The sequence below is a fragment of the Crocodylus siamensis genome, chromosome 1, assembly GCF_052110815.1.
Source record: "Crocodylus siamensis isolate JL-2025a chromosome 1, ASM5211081v1, whole genome shotgun sequence".
In the NCBI taxonomy this organism is placed as follows: Eukaryota; Metazoa; Chordata; order Crocodylia; family Crocodylidae; genus Crocodylus; species Crocodylus siamensis.
The window spans coordinates 381703468-381723264 of record NC_143395.1 but is presented as its reverse complement, the minus strand read 5'-3'; the positions used below and the strand labels follow the sequence as shown (position 1 = coordinate 381723264).

Below are 19797 nucleotides of genomic sequence, written 5' to 3'. Positions count from 1 at the left end.
CATCCCCCTACCACAAGAAATGCAAGAATGACAGTTCAGCCCTTGCCAAAGCCATGCAGGGGCTTCCAAGCACTAGGGCTGCAAACAGCTCCCAGAGCACCAGTTCTTCCAGCACAGCCATTGGAAGTAATTGTAGTTCAGTTATTGTATGCAAATGTTTCCAGATCACTTCCTTTCGTCTCTTCTGTCTCCTTCGCTCCCCCCTGCCCCCACCTCTCTTTTCTTCTTTTTGTTATTCCCTCTTCTCATAAACTGTTGCAGTGGGTGAGAGGGCTGTGATCACAACAGAAACAGGCAAGGTGTGAGATCATCTCTTACAGCCTTGTTAGTTTTTTTGCAACCTTGGGAAATGTTGCAGGCGATGGGAAGGAGAGCAAAAGTTGTGGGGCCTGACCAGTGAAGGTTTGCGGGCTAGAGGAGAAGTACGGCTGCAGACTGGAAGTAACTACATTGCCCAGCACACATTGCAGTGTACATCCCGCTGGCAGACCTGAACAGCAAACAGATAGGATGGATTTCCTAGGGAGGAGATATGAAAGCAGCTTCCCAACAGCCTTCTTTAAATGGTGAAGCCTCTGTTCCTCACCCTGCTGAACTGAAGCTGCCCGACCTGCATTTGTGGCCGCAGATTGATGATGATGGTGGCGTGGAGCTGCAGACTTTTTAGATCCCACAACAAAATGGTTGCCATGTTCCACTGCCCATGCTGATGGCCCAAAGTTTTGTGCTCTTCCTCCTGAAAGGCATAATGTTTGACTTTCAGAAATGCATTAAGGTTTTTTCAAGTCTTGCAATGAGGCCAGGAAACTGCAGCGATAAGGGGATGTGGAAGATGAAGAGAACTGACAAGCTTATCACCCCCAAAACCACCATTTCACTTGTTGATGGGCCCAGGTCTCTGCAAGAACATTTCTCTGCTTCTCCTCCTAAGATTCCTCAGCCCAAGGGGGCTGCAGTTTAAATGGCTATAAACCAATTCCTCCTTTCCTTCTTCCCTGCTTCAGGGAGAAACGCCCCTAAAAAATCTTTATTTTGAGAAAATAAGATTATTTTTGTGACTGGTTTTACTTGCCAGAACACGTAAAAATGTCAAAATATACCACTCTTGACCAGAGACCTGTCACTTCATCCTTCACTGAGTTTTGCTCATTCTGTATATCTAAGGCCTTGGAGAGGGACCACCATCTATGGGGAAGTTTACTAGGACTGCTTAGTGGTTGGAAAAACTGTTAAAACCCCGACTGACTGTCTGGAGAAAGTTGGTTTATAAATCCCTCCTCTTTACCCCCGTAAGAGTCCTCCAGGTATGTATACTTCCACATCCCTTGGCCTCAAAAATGTCACATGATGCATTTAATGTGACAGCGCATAAATTAAAATTTGTCTTGCTTCCCTGAGCTTTTGGCTGAGGAGCATGTGGGTATGCAGTTGAACATGGAGAGGAGATTGTTTGGGATTTTTACTTTTCCCCTCTCAATTTACCTGTTGCACTGTGTTGTTTACCTGGGTCTGGTAACTGGCTAAATTTTATTAAATAAATGCTTCAGGATATAGAAGTCTCTCTAATTTTTACTATCACAAAGAATACATTGATGGCTAGCTTGAAAACAGTTCAACTTCTAAAGGATTTTTTTTTCAGTTCTCTGCATTTGCAGCATGTTTGGTCAAAAACTATATGCGGAGATTTTTGCTGTGTTAAACTCATTTTATATCTCTTGTGTAGAAATCAATGTCTGTTGCTTTGATGCATGTGTTTGAGAGACTACTCTGTTTCTCAAGAGTGCAGTTAAATATCATGCAGCTCCTTTATCTTGTGGACAGTACTCTGCAATGCTGATTTGTTTCTGCTGATAGGAAGTGCTGCTATAGCCATAGCTTTTCCCCCTCCACACTATGACTGGACTCAGCACTTGACTCAGCCCTTATAAACACATGTGCTCTTCAAGCAGAGTATTCACCTACCATACTAATGTCTGGCTTTACAAAGTGATGTATCCCCTCACTCCTCTTTTTTATGCTTATATAGAAACCTGGCTTTTGGGCATTGGTTCCCTACTGTGATCCCCTATTTGGTCCTAGATAGCTTTTATGAGTAACAGATTTGACCTGCTTGTGAGCTGTTTGTAGCAGGGACTTTTCTTCCTTGAGCATCTGGAAACCACTGAACTCATACTGCTGCTTCTATGCAAACATGTCCCAGAAAAGAATACTTAATGATGTCAAACATACACCTGCCCCCATCACCCATAGCCCCAAATTCATTACCTTGGAGGAAGAAGAGGCCCCAGGAGAGCATTGATGAAGATGTTGGCTTCTAGTACATGTTCCTGGTGTTCATATCCTTAGTAACTTGAACCAAATTCAAAGTGCGAATAGTACCAGAAATAAGTGATTGAGACTGTTTCCTTTAGTACCTCTGTGGCAATAATTAACCCACCTCAAAAAATACATGGGTATTGCAGTTTATTTTGTAATGGCTTCCCCTTTTAAGGATAATTTCTCTTCTCTTTTCTTCATTCAGCGTTCCAATCCCCATGCTGCCTATCCCAACCCTGGACCAAGCACATCGCAGCCACAGAGCAGCATGGGATATTCAACTACCTCCCAGCAGCCTCCACAGTACTCACATCAGACACACCGGTACTGAGCTGCACCTGAATATGTCAATGCACTGTTGTTCATGCTGCAGGACTGGTCATGCAGCTGTCTGCCTGGAACCTGGCTCAGGCCACAAGAATGTACTGTACAACCACACCTTCAAAATGTCTGATAGCCAAGTTCCACCACTTTTCACAGATTGGAGTAGTGGCTCCCAAATTGTACCTGTTTTTGGGTTAGACTTGAAGAGAAAGTGCTAGCACAGTTTGTGTTGTGGATATGCTACTTCCATAGTTTACTTGACATGGTTCAGACTGACGATGCATTTTTTTCAGTGACAGTCTGTAGCAGTTGAAGCTGTGAAATGTGCTAGGGGCAAGCATTTTTGTTGTTGTATGTGGTGAATTCTCTTGGTGTAACAACATTATCTGACCAATAGTACACAAAATCCTTTAACTGGTACTTGAAGCATACAGTATATGTTCACATGGCAAAAAAAAAAAAGAAGCAAAATTGAGACAGTTTTGATATGTGTTTATTTTTAGTGACTTTTGTGGGTTGGTTCATTTTCCACATAGTTCAATGTTTTATGACCAACACAATTGCTACAATGAAATTTTTTTTAAAATGAAAAGATTATCATCTTTCCAGCTATTACAAACCTCCCAAAGATTAATTTCCAACATATGTTTTTGGGCTTTTTTTTTTTTTTTGTTCTTAAATCTATGACTTGACTGGTATTAAAGCTGCTATTCGATAGTAAAATGAGTATGTTGTCATTGATATAAACATGTTTGGTTCAGCAAACAAACTAAAATGATTGTCATAGACAGTGTTTTATTTTTCCTGTTGGTGTTAATGATTTGTGAGCATGCTTTGAGATTAAAAAGCATGAATATTTCCTAGAAAAAAAAAAAGGGTGCAGCATCCATTCAGATATTTCGTCATGATTTTTGAGAACTGGCTTGGTGTAGTGGATTTTAAATTTAATTCAGTTAAATTTTTTTAAATACATTCGCACGTTATTTAGGGGTGCCCTTCTTACAGTGAAGGATAAGGTGTTAGGAGAGCCTTAGGATTTGAAGAAAAACATACAATGTACTGTATCAAACTATTTTACATGAATGACGCAAGTATTCTGAATAAAAAAAAATTGAACATTGTTAAAAACAAGGTGTTATGTAATAAATTTATTTTTCATAAATCTGCATATGAACTTTGCCTGTGTTCCTTTTATTAACACAAACATGAAAATGTTCTGTCCTAGCATCAATATATGGATGCTAGCTGAAGAACCAAATTCAATTTAATGGCAATTTTGATTTCGAGGAGGGAAGTTGCTGCCAACTGTTGTGTGACATCTACTTTAATAGAATAAAAGCTACAGATTCCATCTAAAATCTCATTACTCTTTCATAAGTGTGCAGATCTGCTGTACAGGTATGCTAAATTGTTTTTATATAAATATAATTACATTTTATAGATGAGGCATCTGATCCTCCTACCCAGAATCTAGTGTTACTGGTTTATATAAAAGCACCTCCAAGCTTTTGTAATTTTCTTGTGTAGGTATCCAGTGCCACAGTATGATCTCATGGAGCCAGCATCCCTTATTGCCTGTACCACTTTTTTGTACAAGTATAAGTGTTCAATAATATTTCAGTGCAACTGTTCCATTAAAGTGGAAGGTTACTTGCTGACATGCCCAGCAGCAAGACAAAGAAAAAGCAGAAACCCCAAGTAAGTTGGGAAATGACCCCAAACATCAAACTTGAATAAAGAATCTGAGTATTCAGGAGCAGTGGATGGCTTGAGGTTAGACTTGAAGCGAGAGTTATAAATTCAGTGAGCTAAGAAAGCCACACTGCTTGAATATAGCAAACACAATTTCTTAACGTTGAGTTGTCATCTTTCCAAGTGGTTTTAGGTTAATCAAAATGTAATAAACCTGAGGTTCCTTTCTCTTTCAAATAGAGCTAAAATAGCACTTTAAACTAGCTTTATTTCCTGCCTAGTGCAGGAGGACTGGACCTGATGATCTACAAGGTCCCTTCCAGCCCCTAACAATCTATGAATCTATTCTTTTTATTCATTAATGTGTGAATGAGAGTTATTTGAGGATATTATATATGTTTAATATCTCTAGCCTGGACTAAAACTGAGGATTATGTTTCTCCAGTATTTTATTTAACTCCAGGTAGTGTTTACCTAGCTTTTTGGCTTATTAGGTTTTTTGTTTGGTTTTTAAAACTAGTGAAAGTTTGAAATAAATACATTGCAGAATTCTCAACTTTGTTTTTTTTGTTTTTTTTTAATGTTGTGAGATGCATTAATTTTATGGTCTCTGACAGAAGAAATGCTATTAATTTGCAGGGCAGTACATTTTTTGTGGCTTTTATTAATAAGAAGAGCTTCAGCTTGTCAAGTGGATGTAATAAAACTAAATAATAATACTTTTATTACTAAATAACTTCATAGGGGTTTTGTTATTTCCATCTCTACTTTTAGTAAGTATATTGCAATGTATCCTCACACTCAATAGTATCCTAAAGGTGCATCAGATCTTAATAGCTTAACTTAGTTGGTTGTTAAATTCAGTTTTATTTTTGGGTGGTGGGAACTTGCACAGTAGCTTTCTTCCCAATATCAGGAATACAGCCTTTATGTCACCTCTGCTAGCTAGTACCATGGAGTTTTATTGCAGGCCAAACTGATTTGAGTCTTTCCTGATGGTTATAAATGATGCATCCAATCAAATGAGGCTTGTGTGGATTTCAGTAAACTTTTCCTACATAGTCTATAGATAAGATGTGGCCAACCTGTAGCATGGGGGTGCCCCAAGTAGCACGGGCAGCCTCTGTATATGGCAGAGCAGAGAGGGGCCAGGGAGCAGAAAGCAAAGCAGCAAATCAAGCAGGGAGTATAAAGCTGGGAACAGAATGCAGAACAGCAGATCGGAGTGGTACTTGGGGATGTTGCAAGGCTAATTTAATAGATTTCATAGACAGGGCTGGAAGGGACCTTGTGAGATCATTGGGTCCAGCCTCCTGCCCAAAGGGCAGGTCAGATGACCCCAGCAAGATAATCATCCAAATGCTTGCCTGCTGAAAAGGTTGGCCCCTGTTGATATAGACGATGTATTGTATGTATATAATGGCCTAGATTCATCACTACATAAGTCCTGATGTCAGTGGAGCAGCACTCATTCTGGCAGTATTTGCACCCATAAGTTTGAGAGCCAAGTCTTTGCCCTATTGATAATTTATTTTTTTGGAAGTAGGACTGAGATTTTACCTCAACATTAATCTTCTATTAAATGTCCTTTTCTGTGCTTTTTTGTTTGTTCTGGCTGTCCAATGCATACTTAATCAGATATCTTGTGTAATAATAGTCATTAACTGGTAAGACTTGTCTCCTTATCTCTCAACCATGATTTTTCATATTAAGAAAGTAATTCTCTGCCTGCTGGCTTAAACCACTTCAACATTTATAATATAGTTCAAGAAAAATTGTGTTGATTTGGAATGCAACAAATTGCACCGCTGCAGAGTATCCTTCCTTGCCATGCAGAGCTATGGTACTGGGAACAGAAACGTCAACACTGTTACTCACCGAATGATTGTGTTGACCAATTTGAACTGACTCTTGAGCTCACTTCCTGGAAATTTTTGTTACGTTAGTTTGATTATGCTCAAAATGACTATTGCTTTAGAGTGATGCTGAAAAGGGGCTCTGAACTTATCACAATTCACAGGTTTAAAAATGATGTATTTTAACCTTGATTGCCATTCTCTAGCAAATGTGACAAACTTGTCATAAGGGACAACATCTGAATGGATAGTGCATAGCAAGAACCAGCATTTCTTTATACACTGTATAAAGATGGAAGGATTAGTATGTTCTAGGAAAGCAGTTACAACTCAATGTTCTGCCCTATGGGATTTCATTTATTAGTGTGGGTGGGGAGTGTCTTTGTGTGTTTGAAAATACACATGCTTGGGAAATTCACTTCAGTGTCCTATTATGCAGGAAAGTAGTGTCCAACTTGCTGCCCTTATCTCATTCCTGGATAATCACAGTGCTATCTCCTCTACACAGACGGCCCATTATAATCCATAAAGTCAGAATGACTGTCATTTTCTCATGACTGGCTGATTCATAAATGGTATTGACATTCTCCACAGAAAGTTGCATCTAGCATACTGCACTGGGAGAAATGATAATTCACATGTGGTTTTAAGGTCAGGAAGGAGAATGTTTAAAGCAAACCAGTGAGAATCTGGGATGGTGAGGGCCTTGGGATTCTTGATGGTTTTAAATGCATGCAAAGTCAATAGTGTTGGTTTTCTTTTGCAAATGTTGCCATGCTCTCTCTTCCGTGAAAAGATGCTGAATGGCAAGAATGTTTGTGTCAGCATGTGCAACATACCTGTTTTTCCTGCAAACTGCTGTGCACTTCCTTATGCTTGTCTGCCATGCCTTGATGTGAAATGAATAAAAGGAGAAGCTGAGTGTTGGTACCCAAAAGGAGTAACAGCATTTTCTCAACTTGGGAGTGTGTGCTCTTCACAGGGCTCCATCTTCCCTACACCCGCTCCTTGCCACATGTGCAAGGCTGATGTCATGGTCTTTCCAATATGGTTGAGTCTCTTGACCAGTAGCTCACCGAGTCACTGATGCTTATCACCCAGTAGGACTCACTGGGGTTCGCTTGATCCTGATGCATGCTCCTCTCATCGGTGTACACGCTCTCTGAGTCTAGCACTTATCATGGGGTCCTCACACCCTTGGTTGAGGGGTTCTCCTCCACACTCTATTACTTCCTCAAATAGGCCTCATGGATACAACATTCATCCTTGTTGGCCTTGCTTTAGAAAAATCATCCGTCTTCCTCGGTGGTGCCCTTTGGCCTGTGAACTCCACCAACCAATTCCCCAGCAGGACTTCCTAGCCTCTCCCCACACTGTGCAGCTTGCCGATACCCTAGTCTCTTTACTGGTGGGTTGAGTGCCCTGCTCTTTTCTGCCAGCTATCCCTCACCAGTTTCCATTGTAGGTGTCTGACACTCATCCCAGCCAGAGCACTGGTCTGTTGCTCTCCCAGGCTCTTCCTCTGTGCCTGCACAGAGCTGCAGTGCTCTCCCCTAGGAGACTGTGCTTCCCATCTCTGGGGGACTAATGGACCTCGACCCTCTCACTTTTGAATTTGCCAGGCCTCTTAGGGGCCAATCACATTTGGCTCCCTAGCCATGTGGTTGCCAGCAGCTGGGATTAAAAAGAAGCTGGAGCTCGCTGGCACTCTTATGCTCCAACCCCTTCTCTCCCCCTCCCTCCCATCCCAGGCAGGCTCATTGGCAGTGGCAGAAGCCTGGCATGACTTCCAGCTGGGTCAGGTGGTGACCCAGTCACACCTGAGATCCCACTTATCTTGGGGGTCAGGGACGTTTCTTGGTTGCACCCGGGAGAGCCCACTGGCAGCAGTGGAAACTGGAAGCCGCACTGAGGTTAAGTTAAGCAGCACCCCCTGCTGTACTCAGGGGAACCACTTGTAACAGGGTCTGGGAGGCAGCTCCTTGTTACCATTTGATACAGAGTAGGCAACCCTCAATCCCCTGGATCGTGGTGTACACATAAGAGGTCTAGTCAGATGCCTGATGAATCCATTGGTGACTGACAAGCCCAGTTCAAGAGCTACACAGCTTGTTACAAGTTTCACAGATCCCTGTGTTGTCTGAGTTGGAGTTGAAAGCCTTCTTTCTCGCTTTGTTTCCATCCTCTGGATCAAAGCCACTTTGTGTTGAACTGTACCCACTGTCAGATGTTCAGTCCAGATCAGATGGGATTCTGTACACTCTTTCCAGCTTTCTACTTTGACATTGCACAACTTTGTATAACTTTTGCTCACATTGTGGTACTACCACAGAGGGTGATCCTGCTTCCTAGAGCCATCTCAAATTTCACTATACAAAATATTCTTGGGGATATATTCTTCTCCCACTTCCCTGACATGGCCGATCTATCACAACATCTTCTTGATAGTGGTTTCTAAGTGTGTCAGTCCTGCATGCTCCACTACCTCTGTGTTTGGCATTCTGTCTTCCTACTTTATTTTCAGGATCTTATGCAGACATCTCATGTGGAAGCTGTTCAGTATCTGACGTAGGATCATAGGAAACCTTATGAACGCCAGCATAAACAACATAACATAAACACTAGCACCTTGTTATTTCTGTATTTTCTGTTTAAATCATGGCAGTTCTGTCTCTATTATTCTGTGCTGGGCACACTGTACAGATTAAAAGAAGAACACTTTTCCCTTTCCAACTTTCTTAGAAACAGATTATTCCTCTGCATATCATATAAATATTGCCTTTAATAACTCTGCATAAGTAGTCAGCAGTTGCTCTGTTCTCTACAACAGACCATGCAGAATGGGATTCACAGGGCCAAAAAGTTACAGTAGCATTTTAGCATTTTATTTTTTGTGAGCCTGCATTACTCGCTGTGATTTTAGCTGTAAGTTTTATATCCAAAAATATAAGTGCAAGTTAAATCATGCTCTGCCTACTAAAATAAGATGTCCCAGGAAGGACATGGAACTGTCTTTGATTAAAGCATTTCAGATTAAGCCCTGTCAAGTTTTCAAAAGTGGCACCTGTTATCAGCACAGCTCTAAGCCCCATATAAAAACGTTGGATAATCACTACTATAAAGTCAGATTCCCCCTCATACCATCTGATGTTGCTGGCCTAGTCAACCCTCTGACCCAAGCACAGACTGCAGGTGGGTGAAAGTAAGATTTCATGAAAGACTATTATAAGAGTGTTTCCCCATGAGGAAAAATTACCGTTAAAAACAGCTCCGTAGAGTGTGGTTGGCATCATTCATTGATTCTTTATCATAACCTCTTTTAAAAGTGAGCAGATATTCTCTCTCCATCTCTGCCCCAGCTGGCTGGGTGGTTATATGACTTGCAGTATACAGTACACATGGGCTCAGAATGAGTCTTTCCATAGCAGCATTCCCTAGCTTGGTCTTAGGATCCATTTGTTGTCAAGAATTACTGCCCCAGTGTTTGACACTCTTCCGTGGATTAGTGCTTTCAGTAGAATAATATATAAGACAGTCTCCTTGAGTACAGGAAACCCTTGCTATTCACGGGTTTGGCATTCGCAGGGAATACAAGAACATATCCCCCGCAAATGGCGAGGATTGCCTGTAGTGAAGAGTTTTCTCAAGCTGATTGTGATATGTGGATAGAGTTTGTAAATCTGTTTGACAGCTTTCATTTAATAACATCTCTTTACTCTTTATAGTGTTCTTGAATTATTTATAGGGTTCTACACTCCTAGCCGCATGTTCCAAGCTCAAGGTAGCGTTGGTGAGAAGTCTATATGGGGCAAGGACAAATAGGTATCTTGACAGCTCCAACTTGTTTCAGCCAGACCTCCTCTACTGATGAATAGGAATCATGTTTGAGCTTTTGAGAACATAGTTCTCTAGAGCTAAATTCTGCATTTAAGTAACCAAGTGATGTCATCACCCATTGTCATCATCAATGAAGGCTGTGTACATTTAAGAGGGAGAGTCATCTTGGTGTAGAGGGCTTGTGTGAGGCCTATATACTACTTACATCCCATTTGAAATAGGTCTTAATACGTTTAAAGATCTTGTATTGATGCACTCTGTGAGGGGAAGAAACAAGGAGAGAAAAATTAAATGATAATGTCATGTTGCAGCCTAGAGCTCCAATGTATATGCATCTCTTATTTGTAGGCGTGAAAATATGAAAATGAAAATATTTTCATTTTGATATCTTCATATCAATATCTTCATATGAAAATATTTAAGGCAGGGGTTGACAAAACAGCATTTAGATTTGTAAGGACTTGCTGGGTATGCTGAGGACTTTTACTGTTTCCTGTCTTGAAGAACAGCCTGTGTCTGAGTAATCTGGATGAAGCTTGTCCCACATTCACAGCCTAGTGACTGATTAGCAACTACTTTGTCAGAACTCATCAAGCCTCTGCTGCATCAATACTGTTGCTTAAGAAATGATGCTGTCATTTAAAATCGTGCTTTTCCAGTTCACTAGGAAGCATACAAATTGCTGATCAGCTCAAAGAACAGGAAGAAGAAAATCAGTGAAAATAAAGACACTAATGAACCAACCAGGTGAGTCTGCATACCAGCTTCAATGCTGCTGTTGGAACAGGAGAGCTGAAGGAAATTGTTTTGAACACTGCAGGAGTCAGGTGTCAGACCAACCTATTTGCCAAGGAGCTTGTTCCTCGCTGCTTGAAAAATTGGATAGACAGATAATCAAGGATTCAGAGCACTTGTAAGAGCAGACACCCTAAGGCAGATCTAATTGCCCAAGCTGAGACAGGAGAAGGAGACAGGCGTATGGAGTACACATGCCTTATATAGCACACAGTTGTCTGATGCTCTGTATCCTGAATGCTTGCTGGGAGGAGTAGACCTGTTCACAGTCCTTAGAAGGGCTTATCATTGTGCTCTTGCTCTGGGGATTTTGAAGAGTGTAGCGTTACAAATTTAAAGTACAGCACAATGAAACATAGCACCTCATATAACTTGCTTCAAATCATAATGGCTGAAACATATTCCAAATCACTCCCTGGACTTAATACCAGTTGATTATTTCATCTCTGTGTGGACCTCTTTGACCAGAAGATTCAAGTAGTGCATAGCTTTTAATCAGTGTGTGATATTACTGGAATATGAGCACAGCTGATGACTTTTGAGTTTGAAATGTCATTTCAATGTCCAAAACAAGAAAGGAAAATGCATTCTTAAAACACAGGCATGATCATCACTTCCCTAACTCCTGATATAGTTTCTATGTAAGCAAGACATCCCTAGAGCTATTAAGGTGCACTGCAAAGAGTTATCAAGGGGATAAAATTCCAGGTGAATAAAGATTTTTTTCAGCTTTTTTCCTGGTCTGTCATCAAGGTGAGACGTGGGTGCAGCTTTCTGTCATTCTGGGGCCAGACTCTGAAGAAGTAAAGAAAAGAGAAGGCTCTGTTGTCTGATGAACATAACAAACTCTCTTTTTGTTCTGCCAGCAGTGCTGTAAAATTCCTGATGCTTTCAAAGCAGCATTGCATCAGTGTGGCAGCAGGAGCAGGATAAGGAAAGAAATTAGGATTTACCAGAAATAAGCAGCAAATAAAAATACAAAAAATGGATGTCATTTTTGGGGTGTAGGATACATCCTTCAGAAGGATGACACCTAAGAGAGGCATGTTTTTGACTTCAAGACAAAGCCCTGGGGAAGGATTTTTATGCCTTTACCTCAGCCAGATCTTAGGCTGAACACTCAGCCATGCAGCTGTGGTGAACGTGGCATCAATGATTCAGAATCAAATATTGTTTGGAGCTGGACTAACTCCCTCCAGAAAAAAAGAAGTCAGGCTCTTGGCTCAAGCAGAAGAGAAATGCTGTCATACCCCCAAGGGTAAGAAAATCTTTTAGTGTCTGAACAGGTGCTGCAGAAGTAGTTGATGAAAATACCAAAGATGAAGTCATTAGAGAAGAATTCAAAGAAATACAAGGATGCAAACAAATTACTGATCTATAAATGCTTTTGAATCAAACCTTTCCTTGCTGTAAATCTGATGTAGTCAGAAAATAGTTTGGGCCTCAGGACTATGGAGGCTAAAGATTTTCAGTAGCTTGAGTTCCACTGGAATACCTAAATGGGGTGATCTTGCAGGGGTAATACAGCACTGTGCACGAAGCCTGAACTTTCTTCATTTGTAATTTAAAATGGGAATATTGCAAAGATGGAAAGACAAGTGACCGGAGGGGATGGGAGTTCCAGAGGGTGGGAGTCACCCATCACCTCAGTGTGTCCTTCCCTAGAAGCCAAGTAAAAATTCTCACCGCTTGTTACTTAACTGCAGTGATTCCTTTGTGTTGGGTGGTCAGTCACTTCCCTTGCTCAGTGCATTCATCACGTGGTTTGAGACGGTGAGACACTTTGGGCTGGAATGGCACCACTGCAATGGTAACTACATCTTCTGCCATTGCACAGTGATAGAAAGGTTTCATAGTTTCTAGGGCGGAAGGGACCTGAGCAGATCATCGAGTCCGACCCCCTGCCATGGCAGGAGAGAGTACTGGGGTCTAACAACCCCAGCAAGGTGTACATCTAGCCTCCTCTTAAAGACCCCCAGGGTAGGACCCAGCACCACTTCTCTTGGAAGTTGGTTCCAGATCCTAGCTGCCCTGACCGTGAAGTAGCACCTCCTGATATCTAACCTAAATCTACCCTCTGCCAGCTTGTGACCGTTATTCCTGGTCACTCCTGGTAGTGCTTGGGGGAACAGGGACTTCCCCAGTGCCTGCTGGTCCCCCCTGACTAGTTTATAACAAGCCACAAGATCCCCCCCCTCAGCCTTCTCTTCTGGAGGCTGAACAGGTTCAGGTCCCATAGCCTCTCCTCGTAGGGCCTGCCCTGCTGCCCCCTGATCATGCGAGTGGCCCTCCTCTGGACCGTCTCCATGTTGTCCACATCTCTCTTGAAGTGTGGTGCCCAGAGCTGGACGCAGTACTCCAACTGCAGCCTGACCAGTGCTGTATAGAGGGGGAGGATCACTTCTTTGGACCTGCTCGAGATGCATCTGTGGAAGCATAACAAAGTGCAGTTGGCCTTTCTGACTGCATCCCCACACTGCTGGCCCATGTTTATCTTGGAGTCAATGATGACTCCAAGATCCTTTTCTGCATCTGTACTGACAAGATGGGAATTCCCGAACCGGTAGGTATGGTGCCAGTTGTTCCTCCCCAGGTGCATCACCTTGCACTCGTCTGTGTTGAATCCCATCCTATTCTCGTCCGCCCACACCTATAACCTGTCTAGGTCCGATTGCAGCCTATTCCTCCCTTCTAATGTGCCCACATCCCCCCACATCTTAGTGTCACCAGCAAATTTGAACAGAGTGCTTTTTACCCCCTTGTCCAAGTCACTGATGATGTTGAACAGTGCGGGTCCAAGGACGGAGCCCTGCTGGACCCCACTGCCCACATCCCTCCAGGTCGAAAATGACCCATCCACCACCACTCTCTGGGTGCGGCCCTCCAGCCAGTTGGCGACCTGTTTGATTGTGTGGGTGTCGACACCACAGTCCCCCAGTTTCTTAATGAGAACGGGGCGAGAGACAGTGTCGAAGGCCTTCCGAAAGTCCAGGAAGACTATGTCCACTACTACCCCTGCATCTAAGGATTTGGTGACCTGGTCATAGAAGGCCACCAGGATGGCCTGACAGGACCTGCTGCTAATGAACCCATGTTGGTTGCCCCTAAGCATAATCTCCCCCCTGGCCCCTCATGGATATGCACCAGAATAATTTTCTCAAAAAGTTTGCCCAGGAAAGGTGTCTGGATTTGTTCAGTATCTAACTGGGACAGCAGCTTGGATGAGACTTCTTATTCTGAAGCAGGCCTTCCTGTTGGATTAAGGAGCTGTTTCCAGGAGACAAACTGATCTTTTTCTTACAAAATATGTTGTCCACTGCTTGTAGATAAAGAAGTGGTCCTTGATATTTACACTTGCCTCTGTTGTTCCCATGCTGCCTATTATTGTTTTACTCCAGGTTACCCTTGAAGATCACATATAGAGCAGCAAAACAACAGCCTGGTCACTTACTGAGGTACCATTTGGCCTGGCTACCCATTTGGTCTGATTCCAGGTATGTGTGTTAGAGGAACATTCAAGGAAGCATAATATGGTTGGGATCCTACCTGTATTGCATCTCCCTTCCTACCCCATCCTGGCCATGGAGATCAATGGCACGCTTGTGCTGGCTGCCACCAGACTTGGATGTCCTATGACTGAAGATGAAGCATCCCCAGTGACACGGGGGAATGTCAAAGGGATGAGGGGGTCCTAGGCTCCACTGTTTTCTTCCTTCTGGTTCAGGAGACATAAAAAGCACACTGCAAACCATCTGTGCCTCTCAGACATTTCTTGGGTGATTGGAGTGAACAAGGTGAATTACTTCTCTGGCTGGAACGTCCTAGTTCAAGTTGACCTTTGTCACCATCTTGCATCTACTGTAAGGGGGGTGTGTGTGTGTGTGTGTTTTGAGAGGTTACAAACACAAAAACGGCAATCAGTACAACTTGCGTATTCTGTTAAATGCTCTCTTTTTCCTTTTCATTTCCCTTTCCCCTGTTCTTAGTTCCCTTCTGTCTCTCCTTTCCTTCCCCACTTTCACTATTTAGTTTTCCCTTCCCTTCTAGCTTTCCTCTTCCCCTTTTGAATGGTGTTTCTCTTATTTATCTTCCCAATGTGTATCTGCTCTCATTTCCTCAGTGACTGATTCTCCCTAGTCCCTTTTCTTCTTGCCTAGATTCCTCTCTTCATCCCCCCTGGGTGCCCGGGCCTGTCCTCTGTTCCTCTTTCAGTTCTTTACACTGCCCCCATTTCTCAGTCAGCCTCAAGTCCCAGATCCCCCATCCCTCTTTCTCTCTCTTTCTACTCATGTCCTTGGCTTTTTAATGTCTGCTTATTAACTTCTTTCCATCATCCTGTTCACCACAAGCCCAGAGCTTATAGGGGAATGGATTCTGTTTCAGAGGAATGTGCTCCCTGAGATAACAAGAGGAGGAGTGGTCCTTGGAAGGCAGTGCAGGTATGCTTAGCTAAGCAGTTCTCTGCAGGGCCCCCACTGCTGTGGATGGGCTCCTGGGAATGCAAGAAGAGGATGTTCAGCAGGTCCAGTCTCCAAGTCGTAAAGAGAAGGCAGTTTGAAAGAACCCAGCAAAGCACCTCTACTACCGGGCTCCAGGAGCATAGGAAATGCTGTCCCCAGGTATAGACTCCCAGAGGCAAAGATCCATGTGCACACTATGAAGTCCTGGGGACTGGCTCTTTTCCTGGACTTGGGCCTACCTCCCACAAGCCCATGTAGCCTGGGACAGAACCCAAGATTTAGCCTGTATATGGTGGACAAATACCATCAATAAAGCTCCTTGTCAGGTACCTCATTCTAGTCTTCAGTGCCTTGAGTTAGGAGGTTAAAGTTCTTTAGGTAAATCTGATATCTTTTATTAGACCAACTAAATAGCTGGAAAATTCTGAGTTAGGAGTTCACCAATGACCTGAAACGTAATTTGCGGCTCCATGTATTTCCTTTCCCTTGGTGCTCTAAATGTCTATACAGAGGGAAATTAGCTTCTAGCATACAGGAATGTGAATTTTCCCTTAAAAGTGGATGGCAGCTAAAAAGTGGTTCATTCTCCCTTGTCACAGTTACATACGTCCCCTGATGTGAACAAGTAAAAGCTATTTTGTATGAGAGAAGGACCCCTAGTGTCAAAACAGGTTTTAGCTGCATTGAAAATACAGGTTGGCCATTTAACACAGCATCACACAGGTGTACCAAGCCATGTTGTTGCTGTATGAATGTCTCATAGTTTCATAGTAGCTAGAGTCGGAAGGGACCTAGGAAGATCATCTAGTCCGACCCCCTGCCTTGGCAGGAAAGAGCACCGGGGTCAGATGACCCCGGCAAGGTGCTCATCTAACTTCCTTTTAAAAATCCCCAGGCTAGGAGCCTGCACCACTTCCCCTGGAAGCTGGTTCCAGGCCCTAGCCGCCCTGACTGTGAAGTAGCGCCTCCTAATATCTAATCTAAACTTACCCTCCGCCAGCTTGTGACTGTTATTCCTGGTCACTCCTGGCAGCACACGGGGGAACAGGGACTCCCCCAATACCTGCTGATTCCCCCTGACCAGTTTGTAGCAGGCCACAAGGTCCCCCCTTAACCTTCTCTTGTGGAGGCTAAACAGGTTCAGGTCCCGTAGCCTCTCCTCATAAGGCCTGCCCTGCTGACCCCTGATCATACGAGTGGCCCTCCTCTGGACTCTTTCCATATCGTCCACGTCCCTCTTGAAGTGTGGCGCCCAGTACTCCAGTGGACGCAGTACTCCAGCTGCGGCCTGACCAGTGCCGCATAGAGGGGGAGGATCACCTCCCTGGACCTGCTCGAGATGCATCTGTGGATGCATGACAGGGTACGGTTGGCCTTCTTGACTGCCTCCCCACAGTGCCGGCCCATGTTCATTGTGGAGTCAATGACGACTCCAAGATCCTTTTCCGTCTCCGTGCTGGCAAGAGGGGAGTTCCCCAACCTGTAAGTGTGGTGCCGGTTCTTCCTCCCCATGTGCAACACCTTGCACTTATCAGTGTTAAACCCCATCCTATTCTCATCCGCCCACCGTTGCAACCTGTCAAGGTCAGCTTGTAGCCTATTGCACCCTTCTAGTGCACCCACATCCCCCCACATCTTAGTGTCATCAGCAAACTTGAACAGGGTGCTTTCTACCCCGTCATCCAAGTCACTGATGAAGATGTTGAACAGTGCGGGCCCGAGGACCGAGCCCTGCGGAACCCCACTGCCCACGTCCTTCCAGGTCGAGAAGAACCCATCCACTACCACCCTCTGGATGCGGCCCTCTAGCCAGTTGGCGACCCATTTGACCGTGTGGGCATCGATGATAAGGAATGAACAATCAGATGATAAGGAAATGAACAAGGACACACACAGACAGTTAAATGAATATCAAAGCCTCACTCTCAGTGAATTAAGAATACTGTTCTGGTGTTGATGCAGGTCAGACCACATTCGCCTGCTACCATAACCCACAGTAGACAAAACTACCTGCAAATGTCAGTGGCAACATGTAGGGGGTGAAAAGGGGTACATGTGCACCCCCAAGAGTGCTGGTGCACCCCCACACAGCAGTGTTCCCTGCTTAGGCAGCGGGCAGGGAGGGCAGGCAGGAGTGCTGGTGTCCCCCTAGGAGAACTGGCAGGGGACTGAGGGAATGTGGGTGTCAGGAGAAATGCCACTAGTGCTTCTGGGCACGTCCTTGGCCCTTCCAGGCATGCCACTGGCACTTCTGGGCAGTGTTTCCTCTTAGAGCCAGCTAAGAGGGAATGCTGCTTCTGGGTCAGCGCACATGACCAGCTGCAGGGAAACGTCCCCACTGTTTGGCGCTGACTTGCCACTGGGGGGGCAAGTGCCCCTCCTCCAACTCGAGGTACCAGTTACCCATGGCAACTGCTATTGCCGAGTGCTGGGCAGCAGTTAAATAACCAGTCAGCCTCTAGGGTACCATTGGCTTTGTGCAGCAGAGTACTTAGATCAGGGCAGTAGTCATATGCTTGGCAAAGGAAATTCTGCTAAGAAGTTGTGGAACTAAAGTCCACTCCATGATAGGGCAGACTGGGCTCTTTAACCCTAGTCAGCAGCCTAGTCTAGGGGTGGAGCCCTGAGAGACAGACAAATGGATGATCTCCTTTGCTCTGGCACCTCCTGTGTCCAAGCTGGTTCCAAATGTACGGGTACACGTCTTTTCTTTGCATTAAATCAGCAAGCCTGAGAGGGGGAAACTGGTGTCTGAGCAGCTCAGTGCCTCCACACACACTGCCCAGGGTTTTGCACCCTAGAGAGGTCACTCCAGCTTCACTTTATCTTTCAAGCAAGGATTAAGTTTAGTAAGCTGCTGTCTTATTCAGTGTAATTCTGTTGTCTCGTGACACAGACAGATGCCTACTACACAAAAGAGAACCGAACATTGGAAGACATTGCAGAAAACCTGTCTCAAGCTCTCACCTTGAAGCCTCATGTAGCGAATATTTTATTAATAAATATTTTAGAAAGCTGTGCTCTGAAGATGGTTGAGGCATTGCTGTGTGGTGTTTTCTGCCTGGAAAAAATATCTGAGCTGCTTGGGTATCCAAACATTTAATATGCAGAACCTGTCGCAAGGAAAAATGTCTTGGGGTGAAATGTCTTTAATAGAAAGAGGTTAATATGTTAGTGATTTATCTCATTTTAGTAATATCTTGCCTGCAACACAGTAACCTCTTGAACTATGTTTAACAGTGTTCAATAAAGATGATCTAAGGATTCAAGAACTGTAGGCGAGAATCTATACATTACAAAACTTGTAGTAAACAGGGAACATGGATAAAGCCCTTTCCTGTGATAAACACATGGAATGTGGTGTTCCACTAGTCACTGAAACAGAGTCTGAATGGCTTTGTGAGGTGCCTAGATTTATTTCTGTGGAAGGAAGGTCTTGCGGGAGAGACTTTCATTAAAAAGAAAATACATTACGTTAAAACAATGACCTGCAGCAGCAGTACTGCTATAAGCCATTCTTGCCAAGACTGTCCCTTGAGAACAGTGCAGTATAATAATAATAATAATAAATGTATTATAAAGCATAGCTGGGAGATTGGTTTGAGAGCTGTCAGAATGAAAAGGCCCAATGGGCTTGGTGACTTTATTCTGGACCTGATTTGGAAATTCTTCAGGCATGCAATTGCACATTTCTAAGCAGCTCTGCATGCCAAATGTATGCCTGAATATTGACCCGGCCATGTGCAACTGCTTTGAATGCAAAATGTTATTGATTAATGATTCTGATGTGTGCTTTTATTGAACCATATTGTTAATTGTATTGGCAAATGAGGAAAACCTGAGGCTGGCTTGAAGGGTTTCAAAATCAAGACTAAAATGTCTTGTCTCCTAAAGTGTCACCTACCTTATTGACAAAGACTGTGTGTGTACACACGCATACATGTGCTCTCCCTCTCTTTCTCATACTGACAAGAGCTGTTCAGAAAACTGCATCTTATAGTAACGTGTGACAGCATAGTTTTGGCTCACAGCTTACAAGACTTTGGTGGCTCTTCCTTTTGTAAAAAAGGATTTTATATGAGGAAGAGAGTGTGCAACCACATCCTTACCGGGGGTGAACTGGGACATTTATTATTTCATATTTATACAGTGGTAGTGTCCAGTGACACTACCAGAGATGAGGTCATAGAATCATAGAGAAGTAGGCCTGGAAGGGACCTCCAGAGGTCATCTAGTCCAAACGCCTGCCTGCAGAGCTGGCTTTTGGGAAACTTGTATTTTGGTGCCTCTCCCCCCTCCCCCAGTATCCTGCCCCCCAAGTTAGCAGCGCTGCTGCAGGCAGAAGCAGGTGGGCAGGGGTGCAGGGTGCAGTCTGGTGCAGAGACAGAGCAAAATGGTGCACCAGGCAAGCAGACAGGAAGGGACCTGCACTGTCGGGCCTAGCACCATCTGGGCAGTGGCTGGAGGAGAGTGGGGAGGAGGGAAGGGGGCTGGGGTAGGCAGTGCTCCTTCTGCCT

General features: G+C 44.0%; 1 protein-coding gene across 10 annotated transcripts in view; it reads left to right on the top strand.

Annotated features, from left to right (window-relative positions):
- Positions 1-3808, top strand: part of CDK8 (cyclin dependent kinase 8) — a 135278-nt gene extending 131470 nt beyond the window's left edge. For all 10 annotated transcript variants that reach the window (XM_090028556.1, XM_090028526.1, XM_090028517.1 and 7 more), the window contains one exon: positions 2522-3808. In XM_090028556.1, the coding sequence (XP_089884682.1) occupies positions 2522-2647 (126 nt within the window). In that variant the 3' untranslated portion in view covers positions 2648-3808. The remainder of the gene's footprint in view (positions 1-2521) is intronic.
- The last annotated feature ends 15989 nt before the right edge of the window (positions 3809-19797 follow it).